A 24382-nucleotide genomic window follows, 5' to 3' on the forward strand; every position below is an offset into this window, starting at 1 on the left:
AATTTTGGTAATGATTTTGAAACTCAAATTGCTTAGGCCTATTGGCCTAAATTGATTTGGGGTTTTAGCACCCTGCACCTTTGGTAACAGAACCAAGAAACTTGAATTTAGCCCCTTGGGGATAAACCTTCTCCTCCAACAATATTGGATTGCTTGAACCACATCTTCATGTATAATTTGCCAGCATGCTCTATTAAAGCAACCTGAGAATCCATCTGGTCCAGGAGAGCTCTCAGGATCCATGCTAAATACAGTATTTTTAATTTCTTCAGCACTAGGAATAGAATCAACATATTTTGGTCATCTTTAGTAATTTGTTTTGGAATAACATCCAATAATGAATCTACTGCTTTCACTTCTTTACATTTGAATTTTTCTTCATAATGATGCACAAGAAGTTCTGTTATCCTCTTCTGATCAGTACAGACATTCCCATTTTCATCTTCTAATTCACTTATATAATTTTGAGCTTGCCTTATCTTGACAGAAGTATGTAAAAAGCTTGTATTAGCAGCTCCATGTTTTATCCAATTAACCCTTGCTTTCTGTTTCATCATTGTATTAAATTGAACTTCCTTAGTGTTAAGAACATTTTGAGCTTCCACCAATTTAGTTAATTTTTCCTCATTAAAAGGATCTGCATCTGGTATCTCCATAGTTTCTTGAACTTTAGTTTCAGCTTCTTTCATTTGAACATTAACATTCTCAAAAACTTGCCAGTTCCATTCCTTAAGAATAATTTTCAATTGCTTCAATTTTGTTTGAAATACAAAAGCAGGATCACCTACTACTTCTTCTGACCAACTTTTTTGCACTGTTTCCATAAAGTTAGGATGAGATATCCACATCTTTTGGAATTTAAATGGAGCATTTTTTGGTTTAGGAATACTCAGATTACCTCCAATTAATGGTGCATGATCTGAAGCAATTCTTACTCCCACTTAAACTCCCCAATCTTCATAATTTTGTAACCAGAGATGATTAAACATTGCTCTATCTAAGATGCAGAGAATCCTTTTATTACCATGTTGACAGTTAGACCATGAGTGTTACTGACCTGATTTTGGAGCTTGCAGTAGTTCACACACATCAATACAGTTATTAAAGTCTAACATTGATCTTCTATTTGGAGCTTTACCTCCAACTTTTTCTTCCACACAAGTTATGGCATTGAAGTACCCCAGAATTAACCAAGGCTTCTTCAATTGACTTATTGTTTCCATTTCTGACCATAAAAACCTTTCTCTGTACTATTCCCACATGAGCATGAACTCTTGATATTAAAGAATCCCCTACACTCACAGTGAATATTTGACTAGACATAGACACTACAGTTGGAGTTGTAAGTGTCTTATTCCAAAAAAGTCAGATGTTCCCCTTTTTATTTGAAATTGAATTATGGATTGCCATACTTTGCATACCTGGCAGATTTAACTTCTTGCAAAATGATGAGGTACAATAAATTTTTGGTTATACAACCCAAACTAAAGAAGGCTTGAATTGATTTACTAAAGACCACAGTTTTTCTTGAGCCCTAGGTATTTTAAGGCCCCTTAAATTCCATTAGAGTACTTTCATTGTTTAGGATAGAGGCTTGTGCCTCCTTTTCCTTTATTTCTTCTGAGATTATGCTTCACTGGTGCAGGCTGAGTGATTACCTTTGGTTCTGCATTTTTTTGTGCTTCATTTTTTGTAGCTATACTTGGTTTTTGAATAACTCTGGACCAAGAAGTGGATGGAACCCTTTCTTCAGATACCTCTCCATTTTTTCCATTTACATATTTCACCACACTTGTCTCCAAAGAATTATCTTCCACAACTTGTAAGATTTTTGTTGGACTTAACAATTCTTCACTGGTACTTTGTTTCTTAGTATCCATATCTTGTAACACTTCAAATCTTCCTGAACTTCTTTAAAGAATACTCATTAAGCCTTCAACTGTTTCTTTATTTTGAGGTGAAACTATATCAAAATTTTCCTTGTTCTGACTTGGATTTTTGTTCACATTTGTTGAGCCATTAACTGCTTCTTTAATTTGGGGTGGAGCTATATCAAAATTTTCTATATTCTGAGCTGACTTCTTATTCACATTCTGACTACCTGTCTGTTGCTCTTTTGCTGTATCTTGAGTTGAATTAGACTTTTCTCTGCATTATGGCTAAGTATGTCCAATAATCTTGCAATTAGGACAAAATTTGGGTAGCTGTGTACGAAGAACATTTTGCATAAAACCTCCATACTTGGTTTTAATCCGTAGCTTGTGAGGAATTTTCTTTGCTAAATCAATCTGCACCAAAACTCTTGCATAGAGACCATTTTCATAATTTAGTGTGACTTCATCAACCTTTACTGGAGTTCCTAGTGCACTGCTGATGGCGAAAAGAGTTTTACCATCCCAGTATTCTAGACTCAGACCTGGATAATGAACCCATACCATTGATGATGATGTTCTTTGGTTTTCTGGTTAAAAATTAGACATCCAATTTCTAACCCTCAAAACTTGACCTGCAACTTCCCATGTACCAGACTTGATTGTATTTTTATCCATCATATTCTCTAAGTTGATTGTGAAAAAACCCTTCCCCAGAGGAATCAGTTTACAAGAACCAGATAATTTTCATTGACTTTTCAAACTCGTAACAGCATAAGCAAATTAAAACCTCAAAAAATCCAATCTACCAATTAAAGAAAATTTCCATACATCATATCTAGCTTCTGAGTTATTATCTATAAGATCAATTAATGGACATTCTTCAACAAGGGTAACCAGATCTATAACTGGAACCTCCATCGAGAGAAAACCTTATTTGCTTTTGAAGAAGAAATAAAGTTCAAATTTAAAAGAGAATTTAATGATAATTGATCATTATGATAACCCAATCATCGATAAAACTGTAAGAACCATGAGAAAAGATTTACTACCTTGGAATTGATGAAGAACGAAAAAAATTTCTACCGAGTCAATCGCCGATTCGCAGACACCGAGGTCAATCATCAATCATGTTTATCATAAGAATGCAATCTTTATAAGATTGTATCGTAGAGAAAAGAGGCACCCCAAAAAATCTAACTGGAAGCTCTCCGATTATGCAGTTTAGAGCTTGAAGGATACTATTAAGAGTCACACCATCAAAATCAGAATGAAATAAAACAACCTCCTTCCTATTCATTTGAAGATCGGAGCATAAACTTAAAGAACCAAGAGCATCCTTAAAACTAGAAGCTGCATCCACAATGCCTTAAAAAAAAGAGAACATCTGTTAATTAAAAACAACAATTATATTTATTTTTAAAACGCATAATTAAAAAATCGTAGTTAGTGAATACTAAAGGATTTTGTCAATAAATTTTAGAATGAGCATAGATAAACTCGTTGTGTTATGGTATACCCAAACTAATTGGGATATAGTGAGTAAGACAAAATATGGTCATTTGAAAGTAAAATTCAGTTCCCTTATCTATATATCTTTAATAATACCTAATATGTCCTCTAATTACTTAGCACAAATCTATTGAATTAGTTAAGTTAATAATATTGATTAAATTTATTAAGTGATTTTTTGATCATTGTTTTTGTTAGATTTAACTAGTGAATCTTGTTAGAAAAATTTTTGGAAAATTTTGTAACCGAAATTTTTTTCTCTAGTAAAACACTTCTCATAATGGAATTGAAAAGGGTTTTGTTGGTTTAAATCTGTCATACACCTATGACTGTACACCGAGTCACTCACCGAGTTAGTTCCGTCACTCACCAGGTTAGCTGAGTCAGTAGTAGTTAGTATGATTTTCCTAGAGTTATTTTTTTTCTTCTTGATGTAACGAGGAACGTTGATGTCATTCTTTTCTCTATTTGGTGGTTAAATACCCAATCATGTAAACCCTGAGTTCATCAATGAAGAAATTTTTTTTGCTTTCAATATGAAAGTTAGGCTCTGCTTGCAGAGAGAAAGTAACTTGCTGCTCATCTATCTCATCAAACCCCTTGTAGTTGTACATAGTACGCTACAATTGGTATCAGACTTCATTCCTGGACCTGTTATCATGGCTGAAAATATTATAGTTGCAGGGGTCAACTCTAATCTCAATCAGCTAGCCACTAATGTTACTCAATTAGATATTTCAATAAATCAATAATTAGAATCTGTTGGTAATCTCACTCAATGTGTTACCTGTTTAGATTCTGATTTCTCTACTATGAAATTAGATCTCATTACTATCATCTAATTCCTTGGCATCAATCGACCTCCAGACCCAGGATCTGCTGCCGAATCTTCCAATTCAGATAAGACTATGACGGGATTTCATGCTCTAATCAACCGCATGTCTAGCAAAGAGCCTAGTAAGTTTTCTCGCACACCCAAAGTTGATTTTCCAAAATTTAATGGAACACACCCTCGCAGTTGGGCTCTTAAATGTGAACGTTATTTTGCGTTTCACAAATTTCCTGATGAAGACCGTGTTGATATGGCTGCAATACACTTCGACTCTCAGGTAGATTCATAGTTCTTAAACTACCAACAAGGTGAAGAATCCATTCAATGAGATGATTTTTTTTTCGTGATTTATGTATTCGATTTGAAGATATTGTACATGATGATTATGTGGGTAGTTTTAATAAACTAGCCAAACTACAACTGTAGAGGATTACTATGATAAGTGGGAACACTACAAAGGTTTTATGGTGGCTAAAAATCCTATGTTACCAGAGAAATTTTATACCCTCAGATTTATTAGTGGTTTGGAAGATGATATACGCATGTTCAAACCTGAGACTACTTCTGAGGCTTTTTTCTTGGCAAGGATGCAACAGGCTTCAATGTACTATCATCCAGAACCTATAAAATCATTCTCTCGACCTTTTACTCCCACACCATTATCTGTTTCTCATCCACCTTCATCTATTAAACCAATGTTCTCTACTAATTCATCTTACAATAGACCACAAAATCCATCCAATCCCCTCATTGTGACACATCCTACCACTCCAGCTAAAACTTCACCTGAAAACTCAATTCCTCAAATTAAACGACTTACTCATGCCCAGATTCAGGTAAGAAAAGATAGGGGATTATGTTATAATTGTGATGAATTTTATAGGCATGGTCACAAATGCATAACTCAACAACTATTCATGTTGATCTATGACGAAGAGGTAGAAGAACAAGAACCTGCTTCCACTGAAGACACTAATATTACTTCTCCTTCCTTTAGTGATTCCACCGTTGAAATATCTCTCCATACATTAACATGCCATGTTGTTCATGATACAATTCGTATTGCGGGGCATTTACAATAACAACCTATCATGGTTCTTACTGGCACTGGTAGTACTCACAGCTTCAATGGGAAATGCAAGGATATAAATTTTCTTCTGACTTGAGAGTTCTACCTTTAGGAGGCCATGATATGGTGTTGGGAGCTGATTGATTGGAAGATGTCACCATCAACTTTACTCAACTGAAGATATCCTTCATGCATCTTGGCTAATACATCACACTTCAGGGAAGTTCTTTTACACCCTCCCTTATTATTATTTCTGGTTCTTCATTGAGAAAGTTTATCAAAAGTAACACTCCTACCTTGATTGGTCAATTTTTTGCTATCTCCACTCCACCATCAGCTCCTATACCTCCTCAAATTTCCATAATTTTGAATTCATTCTCTGATGTTTTTGCAGAACCTACTACCCTCGCACCATACAAAAACTTAGACTATAAAATTCCACTTAAACCAAATTCAACACCCACTTCTCAGAGACCTTATAAATGCCCTTACATTCATAAAACAATTGTGGAAAAAATGGTTCAAGAGATGTTATCTGCAGGTCTCATTCAAAATAGTAATATCCCTTTTGCCTCTCCCATTCTACTGGTCATAAAAAAGGATGGCTCATGGAGGTTTTGTGTTGATTATGGGAAGCTAAATGAATTGACCATTAAGGATAAGTTCCTTATTACTTTGTTTGATGAGTTACTGGATGAGCTGAAAGGGGCTGTTATCTTTACTAAAATTGATTTAAGATATGGATACCACCAAATCAGAGTTTACGACCTTGATATATTCAAAACAGTTTTTAGAACTCATCACGGTTATTATGAGTTTAGAGTGATGCGTTTTGGCGTTGCCAATGCCCTTTCCACCTTCCAGGCCCTTATGAATTACATCTTTAAGCCAATTCTGAGAAAATTTGTTTTAGTATCTTTTTGATGATATCTTAATCTACAGTCCTTCCTTAGAGGACCATGTTATTCACTTACATCAGATTTTTTCACTTCTTAGACAATATTCATTTTATGCCAAGATGTCTAAATGTGTATTGCTCAACCTCAGTTGGAGTATTTGGGAAACCTAATTTCTGCTAATGGAGTGGCTACTGACCCTGAAAAAATTTCAGCTACGCAAATTTGGCCACTACCCACCAACTTGAAACAGTTAAGGGGATTTTTGGGCCTCACAAGGTATTATAGAAGATTCATAAATAACTATGGAACCATTTCTAAACCTCTCACTGATATGCTGAAGAAAGATGCTTTCCATTGGACTCCTTCAGCACATCAAGCTTTCACTGATCTCAAAACTACAATGACACAGGATCTAGTGTTGGCATTACCTGATTTCTCAAAACATTTCATCTTGGAAATTGATGCCTATGACAGAGGAGTAGGAGCAGTTCTCATGCAAGATGGCAGGCCACTCTCATTTTACAGTACAACTTTAGGCCCTAAAGCATTGGCACTATCTACTTATGAAAAATAATTTTTGGTCATTGCCATGGCTATTCAGAAATGGAAATACTATCTTTCTCACAGTCAATTTATTATCAATACTGACCACCAGAGCATTCAATATTTGATGGACCAGAGAATATCCACTAATCTACAACATAAGTGGCTAGTCAAGTTATTGGGCTTTGATTATATTATCAAGTACAAGAAGGGACAGGACAATGCAGCTGCCGATGCCTTGTCCAAATTATCATCTCACTCTGCAGACTGCAATGCTATGTCCCTTAGCACTCCTCAATGGACACATGATATCAACTCTAGTTATGAAGGTGACTTTATAGCTCAACAATAAATTGCAGCCTTGCTTATCTCTCTAGGTCCTTCTAAATTTTCTTATTCTCAAGGCATTTTGAGATTCAAGGGAAGACTCTACATTGGTTCAGATAATACAGTTGGACAGTCTATCCTTCAATCCTTACATTCTACATTCATCTGCAATTGGGGGACACTCTGGCATGTAAGGTACATATCACAGAGCCAAAGCACATTTCTTCTGCAAAAAGTGAAGCTTGATATTATGCAGTTTGTAGCTACTTGTGAAATATGTCAGTGCAACAAAGGAAATACTTCTTTTCCTAGTGGACTTTTACAACCTTTGCCAATTCCAGAGAGAGCATGGAAGGACATATCCATGTATTTCATTGAAGGCTACCAATGTCCAACAAGAAGAGTGTTATTTTGGTGGTTGTTGACAGGCTTGCTAAGTACATCCATTTATTCCCTTGAGTCATCCTTTCACAGCTGCGACAATAGCCAAGGAATTTATCAATTACATCTTCAAGCTTCATGGCCTACCTAGCTCTATAGTCAGTGACAGGGACAAAATCTTTGTGAATCAATTTGGGCAGGCCTATTCAAGTCCTAAGGCGCTATACTCAAGCTTTATACTGCCTATCATCCACAGGAAAATGGACAAACTGAAAGAACTAATGCCTGTGTGGAACAATATCTCAGATGCTTGACTAGCTCTAATCCTAAACAATGGACTCAATGGTTGGCTCTTGATGAATGGTGGTTCAACGCCAACTATCCCACTAGTCTAAAGATGTCACCGTTTCAAGCCTGATATGGTTATCAACCTCCTCATCTCATATTTCCCATTATTGCCACAACTACAGTTGCTTCTGTCGAAATTTACTTGAAGGAGAGAGATGTCATGTTGCAGCTTCTGAAAGAAGATCTCACTAAGGCACATGAATATGGTATTTCTCAAACGCTGACTAGAAACGCTTGGATAGGGAGTTTGCAGTTGGAAATATGGTATTTCTCAAACTTCAGCTATACAGACAATCTTCAGTGGCTATCAGGAAGAATCTCAAGCTCTCTGCAAAATACTTTGGCCCATTTGAAGTACTGAAACGAATTGGCTAAGTGGCTTACAAGTTAAAGTCGCCAGTTGGGTCCAGAATCCACACTGTCTTTCATGTGTCACAACTAAAGAAGAAAATTGGCTTCCAAGCTCCCACTATGCCTATCCTGCCAGTGGTGGACAATAATGGTCACTTTGTCATTGAACCAGTTGTTGTGTTAAACACTCGTGTTACACTCCGAGGTAACCGGCACGTCCCTCAAATTCTTGTTCACTGGTCGAACTCTACTCCAGCAGACGCCACATGGGAAGACACAACGCACATCCCTACTCAATTCCCAGATTTTATCCTTGAGGAAAAGGATTTTTAAAGGGGGAGGCAATGTCATATACCTATGACTGTAGACCGAGCACTCACCGAGTTAGTTCCGTCACTCACCGAGTTATCTGAGTCAGTAGGAGTTAGTCAAATTTTCCTAAAGTTCTGTATTTTCTTCTTGATGTAATGAGGACCGTTGATGTCCTTCTTTTCTCTATTGGGTGGTTAAATACCCAATCGTGTAACCCTTGAGTTCATCAATGAAAAAATTGTTTTTTCTTTCAATCTGAAAGTTAGGTTCTGCTTGCAGAGATAAAGCAGCTTGTTGCTCATCTATCTCATCAAATCCGTTATAGTTGTACATCAGTACACTACAAAATCTGCAAATGATAAAATGAATTCAAAGATTCAGGATTTAGACTTGTCGTCATGCTCGACTACAAAAGAACATGTCAACCAAGCATAGTCATCATGATCGTACAATAACAAAATGATGACTTTTAATAGTCAATCAAATGTCTCCATGTGGTATTTATTCAAACCGTGCCGATTAACTATTACCGGATGTCGTCAAGTTATAGTTTTAAAAAAATGACAACTAAAAGTAAAAATGGACATGGGAAAATTGTTTTTTTTTTGTAGTTGTTGGTCATCAGGGTTAAAAATGTATCAACATGATGACCATAACCTACCCAATGACTAATTATAAAAATAATGCTCTGAACATTCATTCCATTTCCCTATTCAGTATCCTTGAATGTTGGTTTCATACAAATGACATTAAGATGAGGTAATTAGAGTTCACGCTTAATCTGGTAAAAAAAACTCGATTCGAAATTCCATTAGTTGGCATTCCAAATGGCATATGTATATAGTTTTCTACACGTATTTGTGTACATAATCTTATCATATTTTGAAGCTCATCATATATTTCTGTATTTATCAAATAGATAACTAGGCCCAATGATCAATCAAAAACAAGTGTGTGATCCACAATTAATTAGACGACTTTAAACTTTCCTAAGTAATATTCATGGACAAAATCTTATTTTATAATTTTTATATCAGTGATTTTTTAGGTTTGGATGAATAATGATAAGTTTGTATCCACTTTAATATAATTATTATACATAATACATTATTTGATACCTAAACCGTTTCTATTGAAAATACTTCCAAACAGTGCACGTATCCCACCGAATCTTTTTTTTTGAAAATTAGTGTAACCCTATCATACATCAATGTCGATAGCTTGCCAATAACAGTCCAGCGAATCAGTTCACCATTTTAAGCGCTCAGTCACAATATGTAGCCTAAATTGTCGCAATTTTAGTTCTTTTGCATGGTAATTCACGCAAAATCACCAAATACTAATACATGTGTAATTATTTATATCAGTTTAAGATAAGATAAATGAATGACATACATACATACATTCTTTGAACTCTCTTTCCATTGGATTTCTGACACACATTCATGCGTTCTCTTAATCACCCTATTTCATCTTGTCGGCTCATCGACCACTACCTCCAATTGGGAATATCTTCATCTACTTCTTATTTTATTATTCATGACAAGCTGGGTTAAGGTCACCCAAAACCAGCAAAACAAACAAGCAACAAAAATAAAATAAAAAAATAATGAAAACCACTTGATTCTTGTCAGCAACAAGTATCCCCTTAAACTCAGTGGAACATATTCACTTCTAGTCTGCTCCCACAAATCGACAGAATGTTTCTCTAGAACAATGAGAAATTTTCCAGAACTTGAATCTCTCCCTAGGTCTTTAATGCACTGGATGTTTCTTTCCAATGAATAATAATCCAGAAGGGATCAACATCTGGATTAGTGAGCAATCTAAAAACAACCACGGAACCTAAAATAAAAACAAATATCCGGACAACCATCTTCAGGCCTAATTTAACATTCTTGCAACTCAGTCCATCACAAAAGTAAGAGAAACAACCTTCAAATGAAGCACCCGAGACATCACCATTATAATTTCTCAAAATGGCATCACGCCCAAGACTTTTCTTTCAAAAACCTATCAAGAACGTAACATAATATCACATATATAAAGGATCATCTAGGTGCAGTAAATGATGTCAACAAAAGGGAATTGACAGTTCGCCTTCCATATGCTCATCAACCATCTCACATTATGATTATGGGCCTCCTTGTGAATTTTAGTTGCCATCTTAACGAATACTCTAGACAACGAGTATGCTCTCCTGGTTAATAGAAATAGACTGGGACCTGAACAATCAACTCTTTATCCTCGGTATTAAACTCGAATAAAGATTTGACTAATGAAAATAGTAGCATTATCTTCTACCATATTGGGAAAAATTCACTCGTCATTAATGAAATCAACAACTAAAGACTCCTAATTAGCTCCAGTATCAGATATAGCTTCAAGTTCCATCCAACCAATCAACCTTCCTTTAAGATGGCGTTTATCAACAAGATAATTTGTTTTAAAACCATTACCTGAGGCCACTCCAAGCTGCTTTAACTTATCTTTTACTCACTCAGTCTATATAGTACTCTTCCTAGACACTAGATTCCAAATATGCCTCAAATTAGCAGTCACATTTTTAGCTTTTATTTTTTGACACTGAGTTTACCTTCATCATAAAACTAGAAAAATTTAGTCCATCTCACGTGACTATACTTCTTACAAAAATCAGGGCCTCTTTACAAAAATATTTTGAACGAGGAATTAAGCTCTTCAATAGCTCTTTTAGGAAGAATAAAGCAAAAAACCTTGGAGAAAACCATCTCATGTAACGCATATTTGACGAGAAGTATTCTACCAGGATAACTAAAGAATTTGTACTTCCAAGAATAGATTCACACTGGGGGTTATTAACCCAAACACTAGTTATATGAGATTTCTTAGCTAACCTAGCCAGTGCATTAGCTGCCCCATTCTATTTTCACGAATATTTACATCTTCAAATAGTGAATAAAGAAAATACGTTTCTACAATATAATGAATATACGATAAGATTTTCGCCACCCTTAAAATCATTTACTAATTAGAGGTTATCAAATATAAAAATGATGCTTTGAACATTCCGTTCATTCCCCTATTCAGTACCCTTCAATTTAGTCTCGTTCAAATGGCATTATGATGAGTTAATGCGAGTTCGCGTTTAACCTGGTAAAAAACTCGATTCGAAATTCCATTAATTGGCGTTCCAAATGGCATTTTTGGAAGCGTAATTTTGAACCACACTTGTGGTAATTTATGTACTATTTATACTTCGCTGACCTTTTTTTTCTTTATGTTACATTACATCCAAAATGGGTTATTTGTTCCTTTGACACAAGAATAATTAGATTATCTTTGGAGATATTTAGAGGTATACCTAAAGATACCTTCTTTATATGTATATATACTAGAATATGACCCGTGCCGCAACGGCCTGGGGTTTTGATATGTTATTGAAAGTAGATATAGTATAACTTTTGTTTCTGGTACACCGGTAGCGTTCACATATTTACTTGGTGTTGATCATATGGTGGCTAGTTTAGATAGATCATCAGTGCTTATTTTATTTTTAGAGTATTGGTAGTGCGTATTGAGTATGACCAAAGTCTACAAAAAGGCTAAATAGAATGGCATTGTAAGCAATTCTAGCACTGGTATTCTAATCCAACACTTGAATTAGAAGATAAATCACTAACCACGTATACTAGAAACATCATCACTTTTACTTTTATAAAATTTGGATATTCATGCCTAAATGCACGAAGTCATCCCTAGTTAACATTACTTACCAGAAGGTGTCATTCTTTGTAGTTCATTGTGACGATGGTATGGTGATCGAATTTTATATAGTGGTAAAGGTTGTCGTTCACTCAAACTTGTTGAGAATTTGTTTTAAGACTTAATAAAGAAAATAAGAAAATTATATACAAAAATCGTGACGGGATGAAGAGATGACTGGGACTCGGGATTCCACCAATTCTCACATTCATGCGGTTCAACTATTGATTCCGGACAATTAAAGCTCATAAAATAATAAACATCGACTCTAAATCTTTGCAAAGGTAGATTCTGTAATGAATTATATGTAAATCACAAGCATGACGCATCAAAAGTATCTAAGACTAAGCATGCGACATCTAACGAAATCACAAATAATCAAGAAAAATCATAAATCAATTATAATAGTGCAAATAGTCATAAAGGAATTAAATAGAATTACCACACGCATGAAGAATGGCTTCCTCCGTCGTCCCAGTGTTGTGGTTTAACTCCTAATGTCGCAAACACACCCAAAAGATAGAAACATGGCTCAAAAGGTGTTTTTATTGGAAATAATATAATGCAGCGAGTTTGTAACAGGGATAACTGTTACAAAATCAACTGTTACAAAGAAACCCTAGCAGTGCTGTTGCGAATTCGAAATAATTGTTGCAAAAGTTGTTATAAAGGTAATCACTTTGAAAGATAAGGTAACACTTTATGCGACTGTCTTTGCCTGCTGTTCTCTGGTTTTCTTCTCTGCAACTCCTTATGTTCTTCACTGCAACTTCGCAATCGGTCCCCTCAACTCCCCAAACTCTCCATCCCCTCCTCTGAACCTCAACACTTTATTTATACTCATCAGGGCTGAGAGATCACGCGTAATAACTCTATCTGATCTTCTTTCCTTTTCTGCTGCTGCATGGGAATAAGTTTTTTTTTCTTTGATCTTCACGCGTCTTCTACAGCTCAGCACACTCCAAACAAGATTCTGCACATATGTTTATCCAGTATAAGTCGTCTCAGCACACAAAATCCTCCAAACATATCTCAACTGACTCATGGAAGACTCGAGATATCCTCGTGTCCTGTTTTTCTCCAACCGTGAAAATATTCTTCTTTCCTTGAATCCAACTGACTTACCGATCCTGTTTCAGCATAACATGATATCTCCAATTAAAATCCTCGAGAAAATCTCACGGAATCACCAAGAAATCTTCCACAGATAATCACGGAAATTTGAACCATTATATCTCGTACTCCTCTGTTTATATTTATCTGAATATCCAGCCAATTTTAATCGTTTCTATCACTCTTACCAACCCTGTTTGTCCGAATAGAATAACCACAGTAAATTCCAGTGATTGAGTCTCTTTAAATCACGACTAAAAACTCAACCCTAATTCTGGTTAGTTGCTGCCAGATTTTCCCGCCAGTTTTCTTTTCAAATCAAGGAAGAAGATGGAGTCCCCTTAACCAGTGACGGGGTGCGATTAGCAGGTGCCCAACTAAGGTGCCCCTTAGTAATTGAGTTGTCCTTATCCAAAAGTGAGAGTCCGAATAACATGCGCCCTCCGGGTGCCAAAATCAACTTTTCGAGCCGAGTTTTCCAAAAATGTTTATTTCCCAAAAATGTCTACAAACACATAAAATACCAAAATTAGCACAAAATTGAGTGCTAACAATATAGAAAATTGAGGACAACTTAGACACAAAAATGTGTCTATCATATGGGATAAACTATCTCAGCTATGTTCAGATGGTTGAAAGTCAGAGTAGAATTCTCATCCAATTCATACATTAGCCGATGTGTTTTTTTTTCCACACTTTATATTGAAAACCAGATAAGTTTTGCGTATGAGATTTTGTCCTCTGCATCTGCATTAGCCTATGTTACACATGAAACTTAGAGTAGGATTTGCTTCTGTGACTGCCTTTAATAAGTTAAAATTAATGCTTAAATTAGATGCTAATGTGGAGTGAATTGAACTTTTGATGCTCTTTTGGCAATTCTAGAAAATTTGAGTAAGATAACATCTTCTGACGTTGCACAACAAACAAAGCTGGAATTTTGCAAAGAAAGGTGACGGTGTAATGCAATCCCTACCATTTAATTTCAAATTAAAAAAGAAGAAGAGAGGGAAATGTACAACTAAGTGCGACCAATTCTAAACCACCAAAACTAATGGTTAAGCAGTAAATCAAAATGACCATATAACTTGCTACTCCAACGAATTAGTTTCTCGCACTCCATACAATGTTAATTGGATGTATAATAAGTGTTGTTTGATACATCAAACTATATTCAGAAAATTTTAACTTCGTATCATCATGTCAGGCTAATTCATTTTGTTAGCGCCGTGATTTAGGACCTGCAATACCGAAAAGTAACCTGGTTTAATAATCTAATTTTATGGAAACAATGTGTCTACCAGACAAAATGAATTGCAACTTTCATAAAACGTTCATTGTATTCTCAAAAAGAAACATAAAGGTCACACAATTCATAAATTCTACACACATTAAAGTCTTCTCAGAAGGGTAAATCCCACATTGTGCTAACCGCATACAATGAACACTCGCATCTTCATTCCTAAACATGGTAGTAAGACTTAAGCACACTAATCTTCATCATAGGAGTAGAACTACTTTTTGGGGAAAGGAGAAGAGTCCTCAATAAGAACACTTTCCACTAACAATAAATAAATAACATGTATAGGCAAAGAAAGCCGCACCTGCCCCAGACAACCAAATCAGGTGATCCCTTTCACTTTTAAATATTGCATTATCCAAAAGCAAAGAGAGGTATTATGAGCTATAAATTCCTAACTCATTAAGGCTTCTATTGAGGCGTAAATCACACACAGTGCTAACTACAGAACAACGACCTCATTTGTGAACCTCCAATTTAAGTAGAGCTGGAAACCGAAACTTGGGGGATGAATACCCAGGAATCGAATCGAAGGGACGTACCTGCTTAATTTCCAGAACAACTCAGAAGCATTCTCCACTATCTTAACTCCTGTTGTGCAAATAACTACCAAGCTAGAGCTAGTGGCACTTGTAGGGCTAGCAGCGCCTTTATTCCATGCTTGGTATAATGCCGAAGCAAGAACTGGTTGTCCCAACAGTTTGAATATCAGTCTTCAGCTTATCTTCGACCCTGCTTCGCTTGGCTTATAATATCTGTCTTACAGTAACAAAGTATTGTAACACATATTACATACATATTAACAGGTTCTATAGACAACTTCATTACACGATTTGGGTTAGTTTTTTGAATTTTGGGAGTGATGTCATGCAATTTTGTGTCTTGTATGCATAGCCAAGCATTTAGAGATACAAAAGATCTAAAATTGTGCAGACAATGAAAGATTTTAGCGAGGACCCAATTCCTTACATACTCCTTCATCCAGGATAACCATATCCACGATAGTAACATCTAACCTCTTCAGATTTCCTGGTAACTCAACATGTGATGGGGAAGGATTTTGGATTCACCAACGGGTCGAAAACAGTTGGAGCGGTCCTGCTAAAAATAAAATAAAAATACATTACACTGATTACAACCTCTTAAATATTGAAGAATTCAACAGGCAGAAAGAATGTTACATTCTCTTCCTGATACCCTATACGAAACCAATAGAGTACTCAAAATCACAAAAGAAAAAAAAATCAACACGAAGTAAAAACGATAACCAATCAATTCAGCATGTAATTTAACTTGCTAATCCATCAACTGCAGTGGCAGTATTTTTCCTTGTTGTTAATGATAATCTGTACATCCTCAAATTGGAGTTGTTAAAAACCATATTTGATCACTATGAAAATGTTATTCTCTTTTCTGGTTTTCTTAATATTCTAGAAGAAAATGCACACTAATCAATCTGGATGGAAATTAATAAAAATAAGACTGAAAGAAAACGTAAGGGCTTAGCATACTTTAATAGATATGACTATGAATGTCTGATCAAAACAAAAACGGAAATACCAATGAGAAATAATGGTGATGTTAATACCATTCAATGGGGGATTTAGGGACGTCAGATTAAGGCTTAAAACGGGGGTGCATTGCCAGGAAGATTTATCTTCTGCACTTTGAGAGGAATAAGAGTCGATCACGGTTGAAGTCCCATTTAGAGCCATCGGATTGGGAAAAGACACATTTGGCAGCAAAGTTGTTTTTAATAAAAGCAAATCACCTAGGGAATCCATGTTCATATTACTAAAAATAAAAATCATGTGTTTGATGCTAAAGTTGGTTTTGATCTGTGTTATTGCGTTTTCAGATGGCTCGGTTGCCTAAGGTATCACAGAATTATTACACCAAAAGGTAATTTTGGGGATTGGTAAGAAATATAATACCTGAGCTTGATCTGGGCCAGCTTTATCCTAATAATGTTGTGATATGGCTTGTACCCAAATTACTGATTTAAACCGGTTTTCAGCTTGCTTAGATTAAAAACAAAGAAGCCTTCTACAACACAGTTTTTCTCATTAGGATCTTTGGCTGACTAAAAGCCTCTACATAATTCCCATCATAAAGAGATGATCTGAAAGTCTGCAATAGACATCATTTAAAACAAAACCCCAAAACATTAACATTTAAACCGCAGGGAAAGGTTCGGAATTTAAATTCAGTAAATGCTAAAAAAGAATGAGTTTGAAGATCTTATGAAAATGGATTCCTTTATCATCATAAGTTTAGCTGATGATAGGAAAAACGGGACTGGTTAGCATTATTACCTTGGTACGTGACCATTCATTTTTCATTAAAATGGGTTCCCATCATACAAAAATGAATATGCATTATAACAAACAGTTGATGTGACTAAATAGTTGGAAAGTTTAATAATTCAATTAAAACGGAATGGAATTCGATTGACATTTACCTGAGCTATAAATCCGTGGTGCTCCAAAATCTGCAACAACAAAATCAGGCAATGCTCCTGGAAGAGTATCAAATAAAACAACAAAATATGAAACAACAATATCAAAGTCATAAATTTTCCCTGGATGAGTACCAAAATGAGAGAAACTCACATGAAAGGAAAAAGGGGATTGGTAAGCATTGAGAATCTGCGCAGGATAACTTTTTTGGGGGGTTTATGTAATCGAATATTTGTAGGGATCGGTAAAGAAACATAATGGTGTTTTCATAACGTATGATTCAAAGGGATTGAATGGTGGTGTTAATGGGTTTTATTTTTCTGTAACGGAATAACAGTAGGAGAAGGCGAAGGAAATGTAGATTTCCGGACAGACGTCGGATGGGGGCTTAAAAAGGGGGTTAGTTCAGAGCCACGATTTATCTTCTCCGTTTTAAAAGCAATTGCAACCATTGATCTCTGAAAAAGGCCCATGTCTAGCCGTCAGATTAGACAAAAACCATTTGCTTTTGTAAGATAGATATATATATTAGGTATCACCCCGGCCTACGGTCGGGGCTCAATATTTTTCGATTTATTTTGTTGTTTGGTTGGCTGATCAGTATTTTCCTACGAAATTTTAGTCATTAAAATTAATTAAAACTGTCAATAGGAAATGTAATTACAATAGGAAATCTAATTATATTTGACCAATTCGAGCCTATAGGTTGGTGGGGGTTGAGCTTATAGACTGATCGGACCTTTATCCCCATTATTTTTCCGGTCGGGTCAAATAAGCCGAGGCCATAGATTAGCAAATCTAGTGTCAAACAATGTCCGCACATTAAAATTAGTCTGATTAGGTTGAAATCTAGGGCATTGAGTCTATAAGTTAGCCGGAACCTACAGCCCCATGTCCTAATCTTTTATTGGTCAGGTCAAATTAGTCGGAGCCTACAACCCCACCGTGGCCCCTTATATTCCTCCCAAATGTTGGGTCAAATGTAGTCCTCACATTAATATTAACTGTGAAATTTCAGGGGTTTAAGCGTATAAGTTCGCAGAGGCCTGGCGCTTTTTTGTTTTTTTTCCTGAGGCCTGGTGTTTTATTGGTTGGGTGAATGTTAGTCTTCTTTTAATTAGGAAAGGGAAACTTAGACGCAAGCCCAAAAAAAAATATTTTCATTGTCAGGCCCATAATTAATTTTAGGTACCGTGACACCCATAATTATATGAAATTATTAAAAATGTTTGCATGATGGATTATGCATCCGCATGACTGGTTATGCATTAGGGGTATAATTGGGAACGCAAGTTGGATATAACATATCTAAAAATCCACGCCTTGGAATTTTACAAATTTTATATCGTTGGAAATATTTTTAAGAGAGCTACGCAATGAGTACAAACAACAATATCAAATTATTATTTTTCACGAAAAATCGGAAGTGATCATCATTTTAGGCAAAATTTTCAAAAATTTGGTACATAACCATTATGCAGTCACCAAAAAAGATGCATAAAACGTTATGCAACCATATTTTGGTTCATGCATTTACTAATTTAGTTATGCAACCACTAAAACGATATATACGCCTAAAAAAATAACATCACAAAAAAAAAAAGACGCATAACGAATTATGCAAAAAAAATTCTCAGCTACATAACAAGTTATGCATCCATTGTTTTGGTTAATTTCAGTGCTTACAAAAAAAGTTGATGCATAATGCGTTATGCAGACATATTTTTGGATGCATATCAAGTTATGCATCAAATTTTTTTTATTTCAGTCCTTACAAAAAAAGTGGTTGCATGATGCTTTATGCATCCATTTTCACGATGCATAACATGTTATGCAGATATTATTTTAGGTGCATGACAAATTATGCAGTCTTTGTTTTTGTTGATTTCAATAGTAACAAAAAAGTTGTTGCATAACATGTTATGCAACAACTTTTGTAGATGCATAACAGGTTATGCATTCTTCTGTATCTTCTTGACCAATTCCAACACCACCATAGCCTTCCCTGTATCACACAGTATCTTAACACCATCCTTGCACCTACAATACCCATTACAACCTAGCCTTCCATGTATCACACAGTATCTTATCACCAGCCTTGCACTCATAACACCCAGTACACCAGATAAGAATTGCGATAAATTGCAAGCCTGGAAAAGGTAGACAAACATGTATAGATCCTTAGTGGATTTTGGATGACTAGGAATATCCATATACGTATGGTAATAAACAAATACTTAGTGGTTGTAGTGCATTAGTGAAAACTGAAATGCTATGACACAGGTTCAGCAAGTATCGTATTGCAAACGGAATCAACGAATCACCACGGAATAAAGAAAAGAACCCATGAGTAACTTATATATGTGTTTATCCACAAATTATTGGCATCTAAAATCAAAGATCACAGCAGATTGACAAAACATGGAATACAGCAGAGCAAATTAATTAGGTTAAAAGTTAGGGAATACCCATAAACAGTCACCCACTCTTATTTCTCTAATTTTTTCTTTTGCATTTTCTTCTTTTTAGAACACAACGAAGACAACCAGGCTCCTACAATCTATTGGAAGTCTTACTTGCTCCAGCTGCTTCGCACTTTCTCTTGACTTCGCATCATCAGCAAAAAGTGTAACCTCCTTCATTGCACACATTTCACCACTTTCTCTGTAATAGAAACAACATAAAATAAGAGGGGAGTTTACATAAGTTCCAACAACAGCACGTGATCACTTGAGGCTGACTATTTAAAAAGAGAACAAAATTACAAATTGCTTGCACAGGGAACCCTATACATTGACTGAGAATAATAATATAGTACATGGGGCAGGCTAAAATGATGCATGTTAATATAAATTTATGTACTAGACTAGCTTGCAAGGCTAAATTCAGGGATAATCACACAGAAATATCAGTACTAATAACAACAGAACATTGTATAAGAAAATTAACGGAAAACTAACAAGAAACTGGGTGTACCTATTGAATCCAACATAAACATGTCCAAATGTGCCTCTGTCTAGTAGCTTTCCCTTCTTCCAGCGCGATCCAGGGAGTACCGGAGTCTCCGCCCTTCCAGGATTTCGCGAAACTGAAGAAGATCCTGCAGCTGAGCTTGCTGGAGATTTTCTGACTCCAACAGCAACTCTGGCCTTTGTTTTGAACCACCAACATCACCAATAGCAGCACCACTGCAACAAAAGCGCCACCAGAACTCCAGACTTGTCTCCATTTGCTCCACCAGTCACTTCCCTGCAACTGAGTGATAGACGCATTTATGTGTCTAATATAGCCCAATTGTATATTGTGTTAGTACCCATTTTTTGTACTTATTATGGTTTTTTATGTCCCTGTAGGTTTTTCTGGAGAAATAAGCTTTTGCAGTGAAATTGGCTAAAAAAGGTGGTTTTTGCGCTCGTGGGAGAAAATTACTATACGGACTCTCACTTTAGATAAGGGGTAACCTAAGGGGTGACCCATTTCCAGGCATCTGCTAAAGGGACACCAGAACTGTATAGGGGGAGATCACATTTCTTCACGTTTTCAAATTAATGTTTTGGCGGGAAACTTCATGCATGTTTACTGGTAGAGTTGGATTCGATTAACGGACGGTTTCTAAAGAGATTCAACCCCCAAAATCAGTTGGGCTGGATGTGAATGGACTAAACAGAGCTGGTACATGTGTTTTGATCGATCACATTGGGCTGGAATAGCCGGGAGAAGAAATCAGAGTCCAAATAGGACACGTATGGTTCTGTTTACGTTTCAAAGATTTTTTGAGGAGATTCTGGGAGAGTTTTACGCTAAAGAAAACTCTACTTGGTCCTGTTCAAGTCTTGGGAGAGTTTTGGGGCAATATAATAGCTCATAAACGCGTACAGGGAGATCAGAGAGAGATATTCTCTCAACAGCGCAGAGAAGAAAGAGAAAAGAAAAAGTCGTATTCAGTAGAGATTTTTGGGGATTAAAAGACTATATAAGAGTTGGTTCAAGTCATAGAAGGGTTAGAAACCCTTAGGAGAGAGTTTGGAGTCCAGGAGAGCCGAAACAAAGAAGTTACAGAGAATTGGTGCTGCTGCTGCTGCTGCCATTGAAGAACCTGAAGAACACGAAGAACAGACTCGCAGAGTCCGTCGTTCTTCAGCAGTCTTAATTTCAACACCCAACTGTCGTTGTTTTACAACAACAGAGGCTTGTATCGTTTATTTTCAGCCTTTTCCACTTTGTAAAAGTGACGCTGTAACATTTATACAGCGTTGCAAACTTCTTTTTACACCATTTTCATCAATAAAAACACATTATTAAGCCATGGATACATCTTATGATTATGTTTTTGGGATGAGGAGCTAAACTCATTAGCCAAGGCGACGGAGGAAGCCATTGTTCCACATTAATTGGTATAATTCTAATTTTACTATTTATTTGCAATATTATTATTTGATTATTTGCATGGGATTGAATTGAAATATTAGTTCTTATTGAATAGTTGTGAATTAATTTGATGAAGCATGCTGGGTTTTAAATACTTTTGATGTTTTATACTCTTTGATTACAACTATTACTTCAAGAATATATTTGAGGCAAATATTAGAATTATTTTTAAAGACAGAATTGCATTAGAGTTTACTATTTATTTGGTCAATGGTGGAATCCTAGTCTTGGTATTTTTCTCCAAAACTTTGAATTATTTTATTTAGTTGCCTGTTTAATTTAAATCTATAAAAATTGTTTTCTTCACAAGTCTGAAAAGACACAGTTTTTACCACTACTACAATCACTTTTGATAAACCACCAAATTTTTGGCGCCGCCGACGCGGACCTGTGTTTAGTTAGCATTTTTTTTAGATTTTTTTTATTTTTTTTATTTTTGTTCTTCTTTACGTTTTTGGGTTTTTTTTGTTTCCTTGCAGATTTTTGAAGATTGGAGCGAAAGACAATTTTGCCAAAGCTTGTGGTTATTTACTTAAAGTTTGGGAGCGAAAAGCAAAGCTAAAGGAGCGAAAGAAGAAGATTTTCTTTATTTTGTAAAAGAGAGAAAAAAAAAGAGAGACATTTTTATTTTTGTAATTTTTTTTTTTTCGGACTTTGGACATTAATTTTTGGACATTTTTATTTTTATTTTTAAACCCTACGGAAGGGTATCCTTGAATATAAACTGTGTGCAGGGAAGGACGACGATTACGATATCGTCTCGGCCCCTCGGGTTCGCACACGACATAGGAGTCGTGGCCCGAGTCGACTTCAGCGGTTCTTCGCCCGTCTGGTACGGGAGGTAAAATTCTAAACACCCGCGAATCTCCTGCAAGCGGGTTACTGGACTCCTTAAGGTGAATATATGCTGAGGACTTGAATATGGACTGTTTTTAAATTCCTAGTAAAGGGCAAGGACTGGACCATATAAGATAAGGGTTCGGATTTCATCACCTCTCCCTTCTTGCCCGCCTTAGGAAAACGAAACCTAAAGCGAACCTAAGCCTAAAATTTGGACTAGAAAGAGACCTATAGGGTATCGAGCTTAACAGTACAATCATTCGAAAAATATTGGTTACTCTTTTAAGCACACCTCGAAGTTCTTGACGGTTTCTGCGAGTTGAATGCGTGACTGCGCCGCATTGGATCGGTGAGGTTTTGGGTATCAAAGCTCCACTGAGCTTCCCTCGCCTCGATTCAACTTGCTTTAACTCGGATTGATTCCAGAGGGGTTTGCTTAAATTGTAACGAATTCCCTTTCGAAGGATTAGAAGCTGGTCTAGAAACAATCTAAGTGGAGCCATCATGCTTGTTGTTTGCTAGAAATCTTTAGGTTTGCTGTGGTAAAGTCGAGTCAGCCTGCTGTGTGATTGCTAGAACCTTCCTGTTAGGATTTTTTTTTTTTTTTTTTGAATTCTTTTTAGTGTATGCCCGATTTTGTTAGGGCTTGGAAAAGAGATACTCTAGGTCGATTGATTAGCGAAAAACCTAGTAGTTCTTCTGATTTAAGCAGGGAGCTCGAAGACTCTTCTTTTGAGAGCCCTGTTTTTGGAAACTTCAGTTTTGAGAATTTATCTCTGAGTGATAAAAGTACCCCTAGTACTTCTGTTGTGCCAGCGATGGCAACTTTGAAAGATTACATGTTCCCAACTAGGACCAATCGAGCTTCATGCATTAAATTGCCAGCCACTATGGTTAATTTTGAGATAAAACCTAGTATTCTTCACATGATCCCTATATTCTTAGGAAAAGATGATGAGAACCCTTATTTCCATATTAGGGACTTTGAGGAAATCTGTGGGACAATTAGAATAAAAGACCTTACTGACGAAGTCTTGAAACTTAAAATGTTTCCCTTTTCCTTGAGAGATAAAGCCAAGACCTGGCTTAACAACCTACCGTATGAATCCATAGAAACATGGCAGGAACTTATCGCTGCCTTCTATATGAAATTCTACCCTAAGCATAAAACTGCAGCTGTTAGGAAGAAAATTAGTGCTAGTGTGCAACAAGAGGGAGAGTCTCTTTATAGGTTTTTAGAGCGATTAAATGATCTCCTATCTCAGTGTCCTCACCATGGATTTGATAATATGGAACTTGTATAGATTATTTATGATGGTTTAGACTATTCGACCAAAGCCATGGTTGAGTCTATGTGCGCTGGTGAGTTCACTAGTTAAAATGCTGATGATGCTTTTACCTTCTTAGGAGATATCGCTGAAAAATCCCAACAGTGGGAATCTTGTGTTGAACCCCCTAAAAGACTCTTGGTCAATAGAAGTAGCACCAATATGGTAGATACGAGTTTTGCGTCAGATGCTAAGTTTGCTGCTTTGTCCAGAAGGTTAGAAGCTTTAGAAATGGGTCAGTCTAAAAATAGGTCCCTTGTTGAACCTAATAGAGCCTCTCAACCCGATAATTCATTTTGGGAAGGTCAAGTTAGTGAAGAACAAGCCCATGCTGTCTATAAAAACTCTAGGTTTGAGAACTGTCAGAAGTTTGACCCATACTCAGAAACCTACAACCCTGGTTGGAGAAACCATCCTAATTTCTCTTGGTCTAAGGGCCAGAATCAAGGCCAGTCTAGTAATTCTCATCCTCCCCAGGTTTTGGTTATACTAAGAACTCTTCAGGTCAGACCCAGAACCCATATGAGAATAGAATAGCTAGCTTAGAGGAAACCCTTAGTATATTAAGGAAGAGCCAGGAGATGCTATCACAAAGCCAGGAAATGTTAGTAAAAAGCCAGGGTAATTTTCAAGAGGAAACCAAACAGAATTTTAAGAATAGTGCCCAGTCTTTTGCTAAATTAGAGCTTCAAGTCGGACAAATAGCTAAGTTTATCAATGAGAGA

At 36.1% G+C, this 24382-nt stretch overlaps 1 protein-coding gene and 1 long non-coding RNA gene across 2 annotated transcripts; one reads left to right on the top strand and one right to left on the bottom strand.

The window, feature by feature from the left end:
- The first annotated feature begins 6310 nt into the window (after window positions 1-6310).
- Window positions 6311-6757, top strand: LOC113352115 (uncharacterized mitochondrial protein AtMg00860-like). The gene has a single exon (XM_026595983.1). It carries the CDS (start codon window positions 6311-6313, stop codon window positions 6755-6757), a length of 447 nt encoding a protein of 148 aa, XP_026451768.1.
- Window positions 6758-14263: 7506 nt separating this feature from the next.
- On the bottom strand, window positions 14264-17418 carry LOC113354049. Its single transcript, XR_003361650.1, has 5 exons — window positions 17215-17418; window positions 17064-17120; window positions 16537-16732; window positions 15145-15703; window positions 14264-14543 (listed from the first exon to the last, which is right to left on the bottom strand). It is a non-coding gene; the product is annotated as an uncharacterized LOC113354049 (long non-coding RNA).
- Window positions 17419-24382: the final 6964 nt, after the last annotated feature.

The sequence above is a fragment of the Papaver somniferum genome, chromosome 2 (assembly GCF_003573695.1).
Source record: "Papaver somniferum cultivar HN1 chromosome 2, ASM357369v1, whole genome shotgun sequence".
NCBI lineage: Eukaryota > Viridiplantae > Streptophyta > Magnoliopsida > Ranunculales > Papaveraceae > Papaver > Papaver somniferum.

What these genes read in the sequence shown, in the direction of transcription:
- LOC113352115 (XM_026595983.1), top strand. Translation starts at nt 6,311, where the DNA reads ATGTGTATTGCTCAACCTCAGTTGGAGTATTTGGGAAACCTAATTTCT.